The sequence below is a fragment of the Lonchura striata genome, chromosome 2 (genome assembly GCF_050655825.1).
Source record: "Lonchura striata isolate lonStrDom1 chromosome 2, ASM5065582v1, whole genome shotgun sequence".
Classification (NCBI taxonomy): Eukaryota; Metazoa; Chordata; class Aves; order Passeriformes; family Estrildidae; genus Lonchura; species Lonchura striata.
The window spans coordinates 8,954,507-8,975,459 of record NC_140704.1 but is presented as its reverse complement, the minus strand read 5'-3'; the positions used below and the strand labels follow the sequence as shown (position 1 = coordinate 8,975,459).

The 20,953-nt window shown below is 35.7% G+C and overlaps 1 protein-coding gene across 3 annotated transcripts in view; it reads right to left on the bottom strand.

Moving 5' to 3' along the window:
* UBE3C (ubiquitin protein ligase E3C) overlaps window positions 1-20,953 on the bottom strand; it is a 71,410-nt gene that overhangs the window by 25,217 nt on the left and 25,240 nt on the right. For 2 of the 3 annotated variants that reach the window (XM_085572945.1, XM_085572946.1), the window contains exons 11-19: window positions 16,958-17,044; window positions 16,183-16,340; window positions 15,341-15,573; window positions 11,506-11,610; window positions 10,901-10,988; window positions 9,265-9,396; window positions 7,523-7,620; window positions 4,215-4,347; window positions 3,198-3,445 (exon numbers count right to left, since the gene is read on the bottom strand). In XM_085572945.1, coding sequence (XP_085429071.1) covers window positions 3,198-3,445; window positions 4,215-4,347; window positions 7,523-7,620; window positions 9,265-9,396; window positions 10,901-10,988; window positions 11,506-11,610; window positions 15,341-15,573; window positions 16,183-16,340; window positions 16,958-17,044 — 1,282 coding nt within the window. The remainder of the gene's footprint in view (window positions 1-3,197; window positions 3,446-4,214; window positions 4,348-7,522; window positions 7,621-9,264; window positions 9,397-10,900; window positions 10,989-11,505; window positions 11,611-15,340; window positions 15,574-16,182; window positions 16,341-16,957; window positions 17,045-20,953) is intronic. The other variant, XM_021526553.4, reaches the window with a different exon arrangement.

The following is a 20,953-nucleotide window of genomic DNA, read 5'->3' as shown; positions in this document are numbered from 1 at the left end:
CAGCTTGATCTCAAAGAATTCCAAATGCAAATAATGTCCTTTTCAACAACATCCGTCACAGTAACATCATTGAATAAATGCAAATGGAAATTGGAAATGGAGAAGAATGTTCTATACTAGACTAGGCTTAGGACAGAACATGGTGAAGTTCAGATTTTAATTCTCTGTCACTGTTCTTCTACCTAGATACTGTTTCTGCTGGAATGGTTAACCAGTGTTTCCCTCTTTTCAAGTTTGCAGCAGACCACTCAAGAATCAGCATGGAGAAAAACCTCATTTAATATTCTCAGGTGTTGCTTCCAAATTTCCTTGCTTTGTTGCTTCTTGGCAGCCTTTCAAAAAAGTACCTTTTGTGTTCTCCTGAGCCAGTTCCACTACTACCCAAACATGCAGCAGGAGAGTCTGCATGTGGGGAGATTTTAATGCAGCCAGAACAACAACTACTGCACACAGAAAGGAAGTGGAACCAAACCAGGAGCCTGCCCACAGCCCAAAATTACCAAGAGAGCAAAAGGATCACATCCATCCTTCTATGACACCACTTGGGACAGGAAGACTTTACTTTGCAGAGAGGACAACAAAGGATTTGTGGTTAGAACTCCTCTGCCTGAACATTGCTGACAGCCCAGGGCACCCTTGGCTCTCAAGCAAAGCCTGGGGCTCAGGGAGTCCCAGCTGTGCTTCCCGTGGGCAGCACTGAGAGGTTCAAGTCTCTAAGCCCTCTGGCTGTAGGAGACTCTTACCAAAGGTGTGCACGGCAAGCTGAGCTTTAAGGAAGAGAAAGGAAAATGCTTAAAAGGCACCAGTGTTAAGGTGATATTTACATTTCAGAGTAAAGTCACTGACAGTTGAGAAATGTAAGCTTTGGAAGTGTTTGAGTAGCTGCTGCTTAAGCAAACTCATTTCTGTTTCTTTTAAGGATGATTTCAGACAACATATGCAATTACATGATCACACAGTATTATTTCTACAAGACCTTTTGCTCATCCAGTGACTACAAAAGCTGCATGAACAAGCTATACATTTTGTACACAGATTTTAATTTCTTCATTAACTAGAAAGAGACCCAAAAGTCAGTAATTTATTCAGGATTAAAATTATTAACATTTTCAAATATATCAGTCTTCAAGATACGTTTTCTATTTTCTGATGTTTCTGCTTCTGAACTGACCAATTAACAAAGAAGATGCCAAGCTGTTAGAAACTTCCTGGTGAGAAGAAAAACTGAATTAGGTGTAACTTTATGGTGCTGAAAGTTAAATGCATTTGGATATTAGTACAAAGTGGTTACCAAGAGACAGAGAATTTCTATAAATTATTATATTTTAATTTATTTGTTTTCTGATAACATTGAAGCTCCTTACGTGAGAGTTTTTGGTGGCAGCACTCTTTACGTACTCATTTCCACAAGTAAAAAATTGCTGTGGATGCCTGATTGCTTCCGTTGCATTATATCTGCTTTGTTTGCAAAGGGGCTTTTAATAATTCACTATTGCTCACAAACAACCCTGTGCAAAGCAGAAAATGGACACATTTTTGAAAACGGATGAGTGAGTATTCAATAACCTAACCAAGATCACAATACTGGCAGGTTTTGAATAGTATGGCCGTGCCTTATCTTTCTGTTTAATTCATCAAGTCTCTAAATACACTACTTAAAAAGGTGTCTGTGCACCTGGGCAAGGGTAAATATTAAGTAGCACTGTCAATTCGTACCTTATCTACACATACTGCAAATACAAAAACAATTTATGCTTTCAAAATGTTAAATAATAGATTCTCTGATTTAAAAAAACAAAAAACTCTACTTGTAGCACTCTGTGGGATTAAACACATTTTGCAACTTCTGCCTCTATGCTAGTATCTGAAATTCAATTATAGAAGGCAATGTGTTGTTTTGACAGAGGAAACTGAAGACTCAAAATTACAATCTTTTTTTTTTTTATGTTTCAAACTTTCCCTCACAGTTGAACCCTTCCTAGATATACACAAAACATTTCTGTGGTGAAGTAACCCCCTTAACAACAATACCACAAGTGTTTGCTTTCCCACTCCAAAAATCTATACATGCAGAAAGAAAATGAAGCTTAGCTATGTAGTATCAGACATAATTACCAGCTGTTGTATTAGTACGGAATCCATCTCCCAAGAGGAGTGGGAACATCACTCCAAAATTATTTCCTGAAACGGCCAATTTGTAATTTCCATTCTTTAGAAAATCTGGATATGGCAGTAGTTGGGATGCATTAGCAGGGTATTTGCTTACAAAAGGCAGTTTGATCTAAATCAGTTGACTGGCAACTCCCAAGCACAGCACTGATTCAACAATTCACTGTTTGCCAACAACATCCCTTGAAACCACTTCCAGCTACACTACAAAGACATCCAACTGCACATCAAACCTCTCTGCAAGGCAGCAGCAGGATTTTACCTCCAAAATACTGCAGGCAGTTAACTGGGGCTTTTACATCTTAAATACCTTCACTATTATAAAGCTAAGTAGCAGTTAATACTTTTTTTCCTGAAATAGAATTTGTATTCCAAAATTTGTTTCACAATTATTAGCTTTATAAAAATTATTATTTCAAGTGCTTAGAATGAAACAGCCTCTGTATTAAACCTGACCATAAAAGAAAATTGAATGTAATTAATGTTTGTAATGGTTTCTGTCTTTGTTCCTCTCCCTTCATTTTTCATCTAGCTCAACAAGCATCTATTAGCCTTTGAACATTCATATCACCAAATTATCAAGCACTAAAACTCAAGAAATATGCAAAATGTACAAAATTCCAAACAGAATATGTGAAAAGTAGTTTGCATGCGCCTCTTAAGTATGGTAAATGCTGATGGCAAATTTTAAATGCTACCACAAATTGTATACCTCTTACAACTAGTAACTGTTTAAAACATTCATTTCATATATTCCAAATGATGGAAATGTAAACTGCAGTCATAATCCTAAATGCTCCAGGTTGAAAATCAAGGATAATGTGAATTTACTGTATCTCCCAAGTATATAATTTATTAAAATCAACCAGAAATTTAGTAGTAATGTTTATACCCAGTATCTGAAAGTTACCGTCTCTGAAGTCTGGGAAAATATTTGGTTTTTCCCACCCACTCCTCCTAATTAGAAAGAACACTACTGAATAATTTCAGCACTGCTATAGCTTTGTATGACAGAACTCTGGTTTTACCTTTCCAAGCATTCTCCCAAGGAAGTAATAATGTCGGGCGAACGAGTCTCCAACGAGCATCTGTGCAGCAGGGTTAGGGTAAAGCAGACCCTCATTGGTGGTCTTAAAAAAACCCTGATTAGGGTTAAATCCTGATTTGAGGAGTTCATTCAGAAATTCTCTGAAAATTCCACCACCATCAATACCAGCTTCATCAAGACCGTGTGCATTAAGCAAGTGAACACGAATGCGCTTTTTTAGGTCAGGTTCTGCAGGGAAAGGAGACAAACTCAAATGCAATTGTCTGCTTCAGTTTTGTATGGATAAAAACACATGTAACTACACACACAAACTATATATCCTAGAATAAAATCTGACCTAGTAAACAATAGCAAAACTCTTATTACTGGCTTAAATTTTGGAATATTCAGTTTGTGAAACACTAATTTTGTAGTCAAAATGTCTTAAGAGTCATCAAAAAAAGAAGTGGATAATATCGTAAGTAGGGGAAGAAAAAAAATCCTACAAAATATTAAGAGACCTAGGAATAACTTGAAAATTGTATTTATACAAAATATTATGAGTTCAAGATCATACAGATTCACACGAATATGTAATTTAATTCAATGTAGTAAAATTTATAGTACTACATCCCATTATTAAAAGGAGCCCTGCACTATTATCAGACACACTGAATCAAGCAAATCCTGTTCAGTCCATAAGTATTCCTTGGCCAAGATTACTAAAGTAGATAATATCTAATGAATTATGCTGAAAAATATACAAATTACAATTATTCGGACAACCAAATGGGAAGAAAATCACCAAAAAAATAGGTAAGAGATATTTAGACTGCAATAATCACAAATAATATGGGTAAGAATTGCTTCTGTTAAAACAAGGACATTTAACTTTTAAGAATTTTCACATCTCAGAGCTGACAGACCTACAGCATACCAGTCAAATAAACAAATACGGAACAACATGGTAAGAACAATAAAGTGTTGTAACAAGCTGATAACTTAACTGCTAACCTACCATTCTCATGAGAAAGTTTATCATAAGCATCTTCATAAATATAATTTCTTCTGATAGTGACATTAATTCCATCCAAAAATGGGCCATCTCCTTGAACTTCTTGCTTATCAGCATAGATCAGTCTTTGAAAAATCTGTTTAAGTGAGTGAAAAGAGCAATCATGTCATTGTGCAGATCTAAACATTCAGTGAGAGATGGTTCTTCACTACTGTTACTGTCCTTTGAGCTGCCTCTGGCACTCACTTTCAAGTTGTCTTCTCCCTCACTGAGCTGCAGAAACTTAATACTGAGCCATGACCCATGGAAGGGGAGGAGGGGACAGAAATGCAAAGAACTTTTCTGTGCTAAGATAACATCCTCAGTTCTTTCTACAATAAAGAAGCACATCTACAGACATTGTGCCAGTGTTTCCAGTTTCCTCTCCCTAACTTCAGAGTTCTGAAATGTAAAGTATTCAAGAACAAATGAAAAATGCCCCATGAGTATTTCACACACACAGAGCTTATTTTCAACACTGGTAAATAATTTTTTGTTGCTGTTTCCAATGGTCAGGATCATTCTCAGTAATAAAAAAATAGGTATCACTTCCCCTTGTATAAGCAGTGAATAAATAATTCTGATTAAAATAATGGATATTACTGCCATAAAAAAAGAACCAGAGAAAAAGAACCAGAATCATAAAAATTCAAAACAATTATGCTAGGTGAAGTACAAATTGAACTTCACACAAGTCTTCAGAACCTGTTCCCCTGAAGAGTAACTGTAGCTCACTGTGTTTCTATGCCAAGATGTAGCATGGGAGGGGGTTGCCTAATGTTTAATAATATTCCCTCTATCCAGGGATATATACAGTATGTTTACTGTATTCTCTCTTGCCATCATTCCCATACTCAATAAATAGTCTAGCACATTTTCCAAGGGATATAATCTCCCAGTAATAAATCAGATCATTTTTAATGAAGAAGATTAAGTATGAGTCTGCAGGAATTTTTAAAAACAAGTTTACCATGAAAGAGGAAATCTGACCACAACAAACAGAGTAAGGTCTCAAATCTACTGTTTTTATGTGCAACTGTTGCTAGTGAAGAAGATGCTTTCCAACCAGGAAGATTACAGTACAGACAAAGGAGGAATCTTTCCTAAGGTACACAGCAGGAAAACAAGAGAAAATAGTCCTAAGCTGCAGAAGAGAAACAAAGGATGGACACAAAGAAAAAAGTTCATCATGGGAGTGATTAGGAATTGGAAAAGGTTACCTAAGAGTTTGTGAAATCTCCATTTCTGGAGATAGTCAAAACTCATGTGGACAAGTCCTTTTGCATGCTGACCTAAGTCTGAAGTTATTCTTGAGTGAGGAAAGATGTGGACTAGAGTACCTCCAGAGGTCCCTTCTGGCCTAAATTTTTCTACAGTTTTATACCATCAAGACCTGTAGTCACAGGCACTTTTTTATGTAAAGAGCAAGGGAATATGCTCACCACCACTCTCCTTCCTGAAGCAGGCCTAGAAACAGTTTATTAATTATTGTTACCAAACTCCAGATGGAATAAATCACCTAGTATTACATCTCAGAGCAAAATTCGTTTTGGTACTGACTCTGACTCCCTACATAACCCAATGTTCATAGATATGTTAGTCCTGAAAATGTGAACTCTAATGCACAACTGAAGCATTTGCAATGACTTCAGACAAATAGATAAAAACAAGCAAGGCTGACCAAAGTATGGCCTAAGGAGGTGAGAAGCGAGATACTGCTACAAATTGGATTCATTACCTCCCACAGACTGAAAGGTGCACCCCAATGTGCCTTAAGGCTGAAGGGGAAAACATTCTCTGGGGCCAGAAAGCTGAAGAACTTACCATGGAACTGGACTCTGCAATTGCTTGTTAAAGTATCTGTTATCTGGTAAGTCAAGGTAAAAATGGCATGAGGGAGTCAGAAAATGAAAAGGCATATGAACAACCCCCACACACAAGGAGCATTGAGTTTACCATAATAAATTACAGAGCAATAGACAGCAACTGACCAAAAGGAAAAACAACCCTTATTATGGTCATGGTATCCCTTATTGCAACTTGCTCTGTAGAGGCAGTGGGAGACTCCAAGGAATGCTGACTCCCACTATTATACAAAAAGGACTGTATACATTTGTTCCAAAATACAGTGTAACAGGATCGCCTTTGAACTACAGAAGTTCAGTTGTAGCTTTATCCCTATCTCCAAGCTCTCATGCCATTGTTACTTCAGTTTTTGTGATAAAAGCACACAAGGTTCTATGAATTCCAATTGCACCAAAAAAGGCTTTATGAATTCTAAAAACATAACATGTATGCATCTCAACACAGCTTTAAAAAGTCCAGAGGCTGGAAGGCAGTGACTAAGTCATGACACAGAGATCCTTGCTTGAGATCAGTTCCTATCATTTCCCTGTAAGCCTAGTGAGGAATTGCCATACAGTAATAAGATGTTTTGTTGAAACAATTGTTTCACAGAAGCCTGAGAAAAAAACCACACATTTTCTATCAAAGCTGCCTCTGTCTGTTTTGACAAAAAAAGACTGACTTTCCCTATGGAATTACTCTTCATTCCCTTGATGGTGTCCTGAAACATAACATTTCCAAGACAATTGAGGGAGCAGTTTTTAAATAATTGACATTGTTGAAAACTAAACCAGTTTAAAAAAATATATGCTTAATAGAAAATAAAACTTTAAGAATATTTATAATGCAAACTGAAATAGGCAATAGAACTAACAATTACACATATAAAATCTCAAAAGCATTCAAAAGCAAATCCAATCAAGTATAAGAATCTTGCAAGCTTTAGGCTATACACTCTATTAAAGTTCAGCTACTCAGCTATGAACGCAGGAACTTAATCTCTAGGTGTTAATTTCCCAAAACAGAGATCCATAATCTCATTTGGAGCAAACCCACCCGTGCTCCCGGGTCTCCAGCTGTGTCCCTGCACTCTGGTACAAGACACAACTGGCCGGCGCTGTGCCACCACAAGAGGGTGCAATCATGTAGAGCCGTCTCTGCCAGGACTGCAAACTGCTCTCAGCTGTCAGAATAAATGTTCCTAACCTCACTGCAAATATTATTAAGGGCAATACAAGCAGGAGAGTAAGAGAGAAGTCGGTAACTTCAAATGTTCAGTTGCTGCATGAGTACTGCAGAAAAAGAGTGCAGACTGTCATATCCTTCTGTAGGGAATCTATCCAGTTTCTACTTCACTAAGTGCCCTTTTTACAATTAAAACAAAAAACTAAAAACACCAATTTCATATTAAATTAGAAATTAGGTACCTTTACTCTTTCTTCAAAAGGAACTACAAAAGGTAGCTCTGTCAGAATTGCAAGCTGTCGTTCTTCAGATACAGAAAGAGGTGCTGGTTCCAAACCCACTTAAAATAGAAATAATAACTTTAAAATTTTTTGAAAGAACATTTTTTAAAACAATTTATTTTGTATCAAATGACTCAATCTATGCTGTACAAAATACATACATTAAAATAGTTTATTTACTACATACTCACTCAAAGCCTTACCTTTCTTTAAACATTAGTTGCTACAGGCAAACTAAAATATAAGTAGTGAAAACATACAAAACAAAATGCATATAAAAACATGTACTTCTGTACCTCTATTTTATTCAGAAAAAAATTCTTATTGACATTTTAGCTTAGGAATTAGGAAAAAGTGCATTATATAAGACAATTAGCAACTGTGATGATTTAGAATTTTCATTGCAGAAATATACAATATGCCTATTCTGATGCTCAGAATAGTTCACATTTATTGTGTTTTCAATTACATCATTAAGTTTCAATCAAGTCATTTTAGGTAAAAACCTTAAGAATTAAACCAAATCTAAGGAAACCAACAAAAAGATAACATTCATTTCCATGAGTTTTCTCTCCTAACAGCAACCACATTAAATCCCAGTGACTGAAGAAACAATGAAAACATCATCAAGAACCTGTATAATGTATTTAAGACAAAAATCTTGGAGAAGAATTCAAGAAGCCACAGCAGAGAGGCTCATTCATACAGCTCCCGAACTACTGTGCAGCTCCTTTGAATTCACAGGGTATTTTTAGGAACCAACTCAACATTTGGTAATGCACAGTAGAAATGACAATCCTACTCTAATTTTACGGGAGGAAACTCAGTTGGTGAGCACATATCTGACTGTAAATTAATTAAGTGCAGTCAGTATTGCTCACTGACAAGCCACTGTGGCCAAAGGTCCACCTGACTTCAGTCTACAGTGGTAACAACACCCACAGTTCCTTGGTTGTTTCATTTTCATGTTTAATAACCACCTCTGAAAAAAGACTCCGGAGTCTGGACACACAGAGTGCATTACCAAATAAGTAAATGCTTCATGTCACTACCCGGTCTGCAAGATTTTTATTAGTTTCAAGGTCTTTTCTTTGGCTTCTACCCATGGTGACAAGCATCTCCTGCAATTTTCTGGACCAAACACTTCAATGTTCTTTTTTTGTTTTGTTTTTTAAATCCTCAAAGCACTTTAAGTAGGGATATTTTAAGCACCAATTTAATAGGATATGACCCTAAACATCACTAATCTTGATATATATTCATTGGGAGCAGGTTTCAACATTGCCAGCCTTTGGAATTTCTAATAAAATGCTGATTTGTGATTACCTTTAGTTTACTTAGTAAACATTTTTAATTAAAGTCAATGTATGAAGCCTATTAAGCTAACAGTTAAAATCATTTTAAATGGAAAGTGCATGTACAGCAAAGGTAAACTACTACATGACTTCGACAGTTCAATTATTTCAGTCAATTAGTCAATTTTATCTGCATTTCTCCATCACAGCTTCCTTCTTTAAAGAGAAATATGGGATGGAGTCATCAATACAGAGGGCATTTAGAACTCACAAGTCTGCCATTTAAGTAAATGAAAAAGCACAAATAAACATGACCATATGTGATTCAGCAGTACTTTCATGCTAATTGGCTTTAACCCATATGGAGTCAAGAGGGATTAAACAAGTCATGTGCACAAGGTTACCTGCCTGTTTTCACACATTCATGTTGACTGCACTTTCTTTTTAGCCTTTGTTTGAAAAGGAGGTTTACATGAACACACTGTGCCATCTTTCCACACCATCTTGCCTCCAACACACTTCTTGAGTTCATCAGCTGAACTTCGACAGAGAATAGGAGATTCAAAAACACCAAGTTACTGTGAAAATTTTCAACAGGCCAGAGAGGAGAAATTCCTTTAGCCTGAATACAGGCACAGCCAGGAGAGCAGTCCTCAGTGTGCCAGCTCACCTGGAGCCAGCCTGGAAAAGGACACACAGCTGCTCACACCAGCACAGCACAGACATTCCTTATCCCCCAACTGCCCACACCAGGAGAGGCATGAAGTGGAGGGAACTTGGGGCCATTTGGGGAAGGAAGACCTGGCAGAGAGCCCAAGGTAGTATAGGTGTGAGGGCAAGGAGAGCAGGAGAATGTGGGAGGGATAAATGTGGAAGAGGTCTGGCAGTGGAGAACATCCAGACAGTATAAACAGCTGTGGAGAGTCATGTTGGTCAGTGAAAGAAACAAGGATTGCTGATGTGGAGAAGTGGTGACTTCCAAAGAAAAAAACTAAACTGGAAAAGTATATACTCAATAATTCTCAGCAGTACTTAAACTGAGCCACCTATTTATTATCTGGCAACTACACTAATAAGGTAATCAAAATAAGCTTTTACCATCATAGCTACTCAAAAATTATCACTAGAAATCTTAAGGTTTCAACCCTGGCCAAAGCTCTAAATTCTGTACAACCCTACAGAAGCTTTCAAATGCTACAATCTCTCCATGATCTAGTGGATCTGGCTAAACTAACTCAAGCAGATTGCATTATCTTGAAAGAGAGTAAGGACTTCTGTAGATGAATCGTTTCCCTGCTTAAAGGCCCCATTTTAAATTCATTATTAATTCTGCACAAGTGCCAGTGACTTAATGATTATTTTACCTGTTCACAGAGAGGTAAAATTCTAGAACAGTGAAGCTGAAAAGGTATGAAGAGCTGGAATAAACAGACTGTCTACATGAGAAAGCATATTGGAACAATCTAATGTAAATTTATCCTGAATGCTAAGTTTGTCCCACTCTCTAATCTTTCTCTGCAAGTTCCATAAAATCCTGGTATTTTGAGTAATTCAGAGGTTTACATTTCTGCCTTATCTAATTAGACACAATATTTATAAACAGGAATTAATATTTACCATGCAAAGCCTGTTTGTTACAATTTAATATGTAACAAAAATTTTATAGTATACAAAAGCAAAATCTCAATGCCTTACGTCTTCTGCAACTGTATTCATTTTCTGTTCTATGCAACTGCATTTTATACATATTATTACATATTTATACATTATTTTAAGAACACATCCTTTCCCCTCAATGCCAGTGGAAGCTTGGGTGAAGAAATTATTAAATAACATGACGTACTATAAAGATAGACACACGTGCATACAAGAACACAATATTTAAAAATATCTTAACCAAAATTACAAAAGATTGTCTTGCTTTTGATTATGAAGATTTTACTACAAAACACTCAACTGAGTTCTACAAAAGACAGATTTCTTTGCATGAGTCAATCTCTTATTTTGACTTAATACAGCTGAAATTGCATGGACATTGTCTTACCATCCAAAGTAGACTGCAGTGGTCCTATTCTCCCCATCCTCCTGACTCTCCAGACGTGTCTGGCTGATGGCACATACAGCTGTGTGACCTCACAAATTAACAGGATTTCACAGTTAAACAGGACCTAATCACACAATACAATTTACTGCTGCATACTAAACACACAGAGTTGTCACATGCAGGAGTGTCTGAACACCTCAACATCTTCATTTCTGCTGATCCCTCCTTACACTTGTGCCTTACAGGAGAAATGTATAATTAACAACAGTACAATATAAAGCCCCTGTATTTAAAAATACACACAATGTTACATTCAGTTCTGGTATTTAGGACACTAGAGAGCTGATTTTGAATTTTGTGATGTCAAATATTCTGTATGTTTTGTAATGAGCATGTGTCATGATTCAAAAGAATCTAGTCCACAGCAGGTATCTGCTTTTTCCTTTTGCACACACATACACACTTTTTGAGATCAATGTCCTTTTTTCAAAAGATCTTAGAAAAAGACAGTCCCTTCTAGGTGAGCTAAGTATAGAAAATGCTGCTGAATTTTCCTCTATTTTGGAAGATAATTTTCCTCACTATAGAGTAATTATTTAATTTACCTTATCTGCTTTAATGTTTTCTTGTTCTGAGAGCCAGTGATTTGGTGGACAGAAATTTCTCCTTGTATCCCTAGATTTCAACATTTTCACCAAGTTTGTGATGACCTAGGTGTCAGAAAAACACACGTTCAGTATACATTTAGCACTGTGAATGAAATTAAATAACAGACAAAGAAAAAGCTTGTTTTTAAAAAGCAGTAACATATAAAATTGCCACTTATTTTTAACTCACAAAAACTTGCCATTAGACTTAAATACATTAGAATGAAATTAAGTAATCATGGTTCACTTGCAAGACATCAAAACCTTATTAAAGTCTCATTCCAAAATCTAGGAACAAGGACTACAAAGGATTTAGCAGTACTGCACACCTAAAGTGCTACATGCCAGTTCAAGGAAGTCCAAACAAATCATTATCAACATTAAATTACTTATTTAAATAAAATTACACCAAATCAAGTATACACACAATGTATATCAGGTATGGATATAATGTTCTTTTTTATCTTCCTATCAAAATTGAGAGGCTGAGAAAAATTGTTATCATAGTCACTAGGGTATCTTTGCAATTTTAGTGTTTTTCCTGGCAGTTTCCTCCCATACAGAAAAAAAATAAAATTGAGTAGAGAAACCAAGTTAACAAATTCTCCACCTCAAGCAGAACTGCCATACTCAGCTGCATGCCTTCTGTCCAAAGATGAATCAAGTTCACCTCCACTACATAAAACATAATTAAGTGGAATCAATACAATAGTAAATTACTAGGCTAAAAAGACATTATCACTGCTACAATGAAGAGCCATCTGTTTGGTAACTTCAAAGTACAGCACTTGAAAAATGAGTAAGAAAAAATTGTACACTTTTCTGAAATAATCTTGCTAAAAGACACTCTTAATAGACAAGTGTCAACAGTAACAAAGTTCAATGGGCTTTCTAAAGGATTCTGTCTAGATGCTACACAAAAGAGCTTTTAACATCCCGTTTTTAAGGTAATGTCTTTATTCAAGACAGAACAAATAATGCTATTAAGTGAACTGTCTGATTACATGGGAGTTTTCATCACCTTTCCCTTATAAAATTTCCCTTATACATGAATCACTGAAGCTCTCTGATCCCATTACCACTGTAAGGGAGGCAAACATTATTAAAAACTAAAATAAAATCAGAAAAGACTATCCACATGAAGACCATGAAAATAAAATATTTTAGAAGCAGCTGAAGAAACCTTAAAGGAAGCTGAATCAGATTAGGTGAAACTGCAGCTTCTCCTGCAGAATGCATGGGTACTGAGAACACTAACCCAACTGCCACCCCAACTCAATATTCCTTTGTAAAAATTTTCATGAGTACGTGTTCTATGGAAAGGGAAGATGCACCCCAATAACAAACATTAAAATGGGGGTTTCTTTCCAATAAACTGTCCAGTGCAAGCAATATTTAAAATTAAAATCCAGCAAAATTAGAAACTTGATTTCACAGGATTAACTCAAGATAGTGAATTAATTCTTTTGTTTAACAAAATCCATTTTCAAATACTCATAACTTCAGATTTTCTATGGAATCACAACAGCTGACTATACTATTCATCATTCTACCAAGCCAAAAATGTGGGATTCTGTTGAAGGAAGATATTTGCACATATACATCTTACCAAAGACCTCCAATCTGTTAGCAAATATGCACATCACTGTCAGCAGCCTCCCTGTTTCCAGATTTACCATTACCTTGCAGAAATAAAGCCTATATTTGTATGTGTGTTTATATATATATATCATTTCATTCACTTCATATATACACATATGTATTTCACTAGACACCCAAGACATGGAAAATACACAAAAGAAGTGAGGAGTTAAAAGAAAAAAGAGAAATTAAAAGCACAGATTATAAGGAAGTATTGTGCCTTTTTTTCCACCAGCACCTTGCAAAAGCTTTAGCAAAAATAAATCCCATATATTTGATAGATATATTTGACATAGTGCAAAAGAAAGAAAAAGCATTTTCTACTTGAATTTATAATTAACTACTTTAGCTTTGTTTTAATGATTTGGAAGATGGTACTGCTGCCTGCTTACTGGCAGGAAGCAATTTTGAAGCTGCTGTCATGAAAGACTCAGTGGTACACACAGGAGTCTTCTTGATGACATTAACCTTAGCCACGTTCAATTTTTATCTGTGACAACAAATATGCTTTTGAAGAAGTAAACAAGGGAAGCTTTGCTATTATATTCTTTTTGGAGTAGAACTGAAGCCTTCCAGATACCCTCAAGACTTGTATTTCCAATTCAGCTGATGGAAGACAACCCTGGCTCCTGAACATACTAAGAGTTCTGGGACCCAGTTTTGACAATTCCACTACAAGTTTAATTTCAGACTGGCAAAGTAGGACAAAGTAACTCAGAACTTTGAGTGAATGACAGTAAAATATGATCACATTCACCTGAAATCCATCAACTTACACAAAGATTGATTAAGCATAACAAACTAAAGCAAACAAAAAGAAGGAGGCATGATATGAACTGCATGATAAAAATACCCCTGGTCTGACATCTTTTCCAGAAAAAAAAGACATATTAGGGGTTTCATTAGGACCTTTAAATCAAAAGTTTATTTGGCAATTTAAAGGCAAGTAATTAAATTACATTGTGCAAACATATATTAGATCAATCTGTGCAAATTACAGATTCAGTGGTGCATTAGGACTGTATTCAATGCAATCAAAACATTATCAGTTACTCTCACTGCTATTAATGCTTATGCTCATAAGTGAAATGTGTTGTAAAATCAGGCAGAATAGGCTGGATAGAGGCTACCTTAGACTTGTAGAATGAATAAGCATTCCTTAATTAGCCCATCAGGTTAAGTGCAAGCCTTAATGGGCCTTTCCTAAAGTCTAGCATGACATCTTTCTCCAAACATGGCCAAGAAGAAAGTTCCATTAGCAATATTAATACAAGCTTAGTTGATCATTTTCATTCAATTAACTTCTTTCAATTAAATAGATAGCTTGACAAAAGCAGTGATAAAAGACCTGAAGGGACAGCTGATGACTCGAACTGAACATTAGTGTGCGAGAGGTCGCCAGTATTAAACAGACTGTAAATCTAGCATTCAATTTGGAAAATGCATTTCTTCTGCTCCCACTTCTTTAATGAGCAATTTTAGCTGACTAGATGTGTTTGCTGCAGAATTTTCATGACAAGTCAAGCACTTCTTTTTTTCAGCAACAGTTATATCAGGGTTTTTTTTTTCATGCCATTTTCAGCTTCTAGTAACCCATGTCTTAGCTAGGATGCCACAGATAAAACCAGCAGAAAAACACTGGTAGATATCCAGTAAGAACATACATTAAATTCACATTTGCTAAGTCAGATTCACCTTCCCTTTAGTATTCCAGCAAACCCAAAATGAGGAATACCAACAGGTTTTGGGAGAATACCAAAAAAACCAATACAGCATGGTACCAGTATAGTGAAGTCTTGTAACACAGAAGTACTTGAGTAGTCATGAGCTTTTGTTAGAAATTCACACCTTAATTTAGAATTAAGCACCTTGGTTAATGGGACTCCAAGTTAAACCCCGTATTTTACACAGTAATTGTTTTATAAACAAGATAAGCAAGAAAATTAAGAGTTGACTGAAGGAAAAAAAAATGTTACTGTTATCAGAATTTAGTTACTTGAAATTTAGCATATATGCCAAACAGCAATCTTCCTAAATCCATATTCCTTATTGCAAGAGCAATAAAATTAGAGAAAAAAAAATCTAATTTAATATCTTCAGCAGAATAATAAAAATTTTATTCAGCTATGTTCTGAAAATTAACACAATTTACCTTGAATAACTGAATCCACCTTTTCTGTTCTGTCTGTATACATTGCTGCATTTCTGTGTTTTTTGTTACTCCAACACTTTGAAATGCTGCAATATATTCCTCACGGACCTCTGGTTTGGTTTCTGGGTAAGCCAACTTTATGATTCCTAGACATGCATCTCGAAGGCAGCGGGAGAGTATTACAAGCTCTTCTAGTGTAAAAGGCATCATTGATGATTGTCTTTGACCTACAACTATATGAAACACAAGCTTAAGTTTCCTTAAATTACTTTTAAAAACCGTAATTATTTAATTCAACTTTAATATTCACACAAGTAATCTAGAGAAAAGAAACATCACCCAAAAAAAAGAATGAGTAAACATTTAGAAAATAATGAGTAAACATTCAGAAACATCACCCACAAAAAGAATGAGTAAACATATAGAAAGGAGATAAAATCTTGGGATTGTGTGTAGGCACAATTATTTTAATGACAATATCCCCTTGATCTCTTTTGTGATTCCTGCTAAGTTAAATTTATATATTAAACTGCAGGTTCAGTCCAGAAGAATTTTGCTTTCTTCACTAACTCATTAAAAATTATCATGATTAAGAACTTCCATATCAGACCCTGTGTAAAGCTAGGGTTCCCAAGGTGCAGACCATTAATTTTTCTCTCTTTTTTTCTAAGTGCAATCACGATAAAAGAGTCAGCTGACAGCTGAGTGCTCAGGGGACCATCAGCAAGCCAGGCCAGAAGATCCTTCCTCCCACATGTCAGCAAATCATTGCCCAGGGAGCTCTCCAGCCTCACACAAAAACATTCTACAAAGCACTGCCATTTAGTATGCTCAAAACTCACCTTCTATTGGGTCACCAAAGAATTCATTATCATGAATAGAAATAAGTGAGTGACTAAACAAAGAACTGAAAAGGTAGAAGAGAGGGATAATTCGGCTAGAGTCCTCTAAAGACATTGGAGAGCCTCTTGAAATCACTTGAAGGAGTGGCACCATAGACCTTAAAATACAAAAGCAGTGTAAAAGAGAGGATTAATAAAATACTCTATGACAGTACTACCTTCAGCTTTCTTGTAAAAGAATGTGGTAGTAGCTCCAACAGCAATAAAACAATAATGATTTCAGTTAAAGAACTATTATTTCCAATGCTGGAAAATAAGATTACTCTTCACAAGTTCTTGTCACTGGTACCTCAGTGTCCCCATGACAAATTAACTTGGGCATTAACTAATACAGACTGCAGATATTTTGAAGACACAAAGCAAAGAGAATAATTCTCTGCTTGTCAGCACTGAACATATCTGCAGGTCCAGTGCCTCAGCTCCCAAGATGCTTCTGCTGCCATCTATTTCTGGACTAGTCAGAGCAGGTGTGATAAAACTCACACTTAGCATGAACCACCTGGGGCTTCAGTGTTTGTTACACTGATGCTTGTAAGAACTACAAAGTATTCAATTCATTTTAAATAAGTATTTTTTTTTATCCTGTCTGATTTCCAAGATTTTGCTCAGTTTTATGAAATCACAGGAGGTAAGTAACCATATCTCTAACTGTCCCTTCCCTTTCAACTAGATAGGCTCTATTTTAACAAAGAATCAGAAATGGCACAATACATACCCTGTAATCATCCGTGTAGTCATTGAAGATATCAAATACCAAAGATGCCTCAGGAATCTGGCATTAAAGGCTAAACTATAAAGGAGCCTGCAAGAAGAAGTTAAATTAATTGGGTCTTCCAAATTACTCTAAATTCACAAAACACAATGTTTCTGTAAGAACTTTTCAGTCAAGAATTTCTGAGAAATTAACAATTTAAATTTAGTTTTTCCAAATGGAAGGTTTTGTTCTGATCAACTGTGGTGAAAGTCACAAAAACTGACAACCGAGCATATAAAAACCTTATACCAAAATTAAGAACTTTCATTATCTCAGCAACAAACCATACAATATAAATAACTTTCATTAAACCCACATTTCCAGTCTTTCACTTAATTCAACAAATATTAATAAAAACAACATAACACTGAATTAATTATCTGATACCTTTTTAATTCTAATATAGAAAATAACACCAAACTAGTTAATAGGTCACTTCTGTGGTTCCTCTGACAGAAAAAAACATAGTAATTTTTTGCAAAAGGTAGACTAAAATACCTGAATTTATGTCAGAACTATAGCAATTTTACTGATCTATTCAGCTTGGCAGAGAGAAATAGAACATCAATGGAACAATGTCAGGACTGCTACATGTACACTAACCCATCTGCAGACAGAAAATCGTTTATTGTTTGAAAATTTCTTACTAATTTGTATTAAGTAAATGTGTAACTCCACAAGTCAGTTATACACAGGACTGACTTTAACCACATTACTTCAGACATGATCACAGTATCAAAACCTTTTTGTAGAAATGAGAAATAAAAAGCTTCTGGAAACTAAAAAGTCATCCCTAGCATATCTTCTTCCCCTTGTAGGAAGCAACACATGAGACAAAATCATTTGAAACAATGTCTTCTAGAAACCAAACCAGATTTCACTGACTAAACAGTAATTTTTTTTCAGGTATCAAAGAACATTATTCAGCTAATTTTTCTAGATGCTACTTTCCTAGGTCTCCTAATTAGTATGAGGAAGTAAAGCAAATCCTGAGATAACATCTCTCAGTGGCCAAGAGTTTTGCAACATCAAAATTCTCTGTGAACAGGCATACAAGAGATAGGAGGCTGGGAAATGGGGGCAGGGAGGGGAGACTACCTCCTGCCAGAAAACGAAGTATTTATTGTGGACCACGTGGAAATTAAAATTTACCAGATGGCAAAAGGAAAAAAAAGCACACATTTCATTAAAGAAAAAAAGTAAAGTATCAATAAAGGCTTAAAAACATTGGAGAATAGTTTAGCTCCCACACAAGAACACCTACACACCCTCTCACAAATGCTCCTGGGTCCTGGCTGGCTGCTCCTCCTGCTTCTTCCCAGCAGCACAGCCTCAATGCTGAGCCCTCAGCTGGTCCCTTCCTCGGCTCCCAGCTCACCTGCACACAAGGATCTGTGCTGGGATAAAGCAGCGAGAGGCAGGCACAACTCCTCACTGAGCAAAAAGGATCGTTTCACAGGGAGTTTTGGAAACAGACTAGGGCCATGCAGAAAAATGGGAAATGAAACAAGCGGCCTTGAGTTTGCAGTGTGGCTCTTTGAATTTTAAATGCAAAGATCACTACATTTAAAAAGAGTTGGGAGCTTCACTTATTTCAAAGAAATTGCACATTGGGAACATTACCAAGCCCAAGTTAAATTTGAAGCAACTAATGCCAGTTTAAGATAAGCTTTGCTGTTACATTAAATTATATTTTAACTATGTGGGTTTTTTAAAAAAAATTCAACCTGAATTTGATACACGAGAATTCTATTCTCTTCTAAAGTCACATTATTTTGACATTTGGTGAAAATTATGCATTAACATGTAAGGACAGCCTTATCATGCCTAGATAATTTAGAATAAGGATTTGTATTTTAATGTTTAAATATCTGAATGATAGCTCAGATGTCTTGGTTTCCGAAATGAGAAACTTCCTCAGTGACCTTCAGTTTTCAGCCTCATATTTAAAATTAAATGTAATTTGGCACCTTGCCTTCAGGTCCCACACAGCTTCCAATGAAAAAGTTGTTAATTTCACAATCATCCCTGGAAATTATGTAACAGTTTGAGCAGAAATGAACAAACATTATGGACAATGAACCTATCATAATGTAATTCATTTTTTCATTCTAGCAATATTAGGCAGTAATGAAGGGGAAAGAAGGACAAACCTTAATAGCTTACAATAATAACCTTTGCCTAAGTTCTAGCCATTTTTATTTCATATCCGTGATTCAGGCAGTCAATTGTAGCAACTGCTCTGTTTCATGGCTCAGTTCCAAAAATGCTGAATTAATTCAACTTTCACACTTCCCTTTCCTGAAAATCTGGTTAAGCACAAAAATGCACATTAGGTAGAAGAGCACCAACAGCCTGTTTCATTGACATGAAATAACTGCAAATATGAAGCAAATTAATTCATCTGTTCTAAAACTTCCATTCTAAAGTTTCTGTGCTGTGACCAGAAAACAACAAACTGAACACAGAATGGGGAATTGGGCCATGTGTTAAAAGAGATTTGCATTGCTAGATTCACCTGAAATTTAATCCATTACAAAAGTAAAGATGGCACAAAAAACCAGCTACTTTCTCACTCCACGTACAGAAATTGGCTTTCAAAGTCGAAAATGACAACTGTAATCAAAAAATACAAAACTGAAACCTACCACAAAATGCAAGCATGACTTTAGAAAGTTGTAGCTGCACAGAATCAGCTGTAATAAAGTTTCAAAATTTTTGGTTTCACACTGACAAAAAAAAAAAGCACTGAAAAGCAAAAAACAACTAAGTAAAAAAAAACAACAACCTTGGAGAAGCAAAATAGGTCCATATCTACCTTATTTAATCTTTTTCCTTAGCAGATAAAAGATGTTCATCTGGTTAAAAACAGCCTTTGTAGACAGAGCTACATTAAAATGACAGAGCAAAAATTCCTGATAAACTGCAAAAGAATACAGGGATGGTTTATACATCCTGAGGAAAAAGCCTTATGAATCCACAAAGTTTAGATATCAGCTAATATAATGCTTGATCAATTTTTCAAGAGGAAAAAAAAATTCAAAACACAAAAAGAACTAGAAATAAAAAAGATTACAGACATTTTGATTTTTATGTAAACCTCTAAAATTTAACTCAGGAGTTTCATTTTTAATATTTGCATCATTCTAAAAAAAACTCCAAACAACTAAAGCTTAAATTCCTCATATCTGGAGGTTTTGCATTTTCTTGAAAATCTCACTGAATGCCACCAACTTCTTTATTATGAGACCATTATACAAGTTTTATGTAATGGGATTCATTAATAGATTTTCTGTAAAGTCCAATATTAAGATTTAGCACAGTTATTTGGAAGAAAGAAACATTTCTCTGCTACCAGAAAGGATAAACTCTTTTCAAGCGGAAAAACACACACTGCCTGAACCTCAGGCTGTAATAGAGTTAAATTCACTTAGTGATTCCTGTTAAGTATCAATTTTAATCATACCAAATTAAATTATCTGTTCCCAAAAGTAAGTACATAACGATCATTTATTTAGAACCTTGTTTCTCTCTCTAGGTATCTAATTGTCCACAAAGGCCACATGATTTATGTCTACTTGCCAGATTAGCATTTCGGGCACCTCTGGTTTAAAAAAAAGTGTCAAATTCCTCCTGTGCAGTGGGACAGATTAAATGACCCATTAAGCTTAATTTAGCTGAGGCACCACTACAAGTTAATTAGTTAAAGGCAAGATTTTCAGTCTAGGTCATAAATTGGGCTCAGTTTCCCACTGAGACCATTTAAGTTAATGAAGAGAATACAGCAGAATGAGAGGAGCTCACACAGCCCACGACAGGTCACTGCTGCTGGGGCAGCAGATTCTGTCACTGTTCAACTGTGAGGTGTCACAGGTATGAGACAGCAGCACAGCCACTGGTAAATGAACTGTCCTGATCTTTAGGCTGCTCTTCCACCTCTGTTTGTACTGGACCACA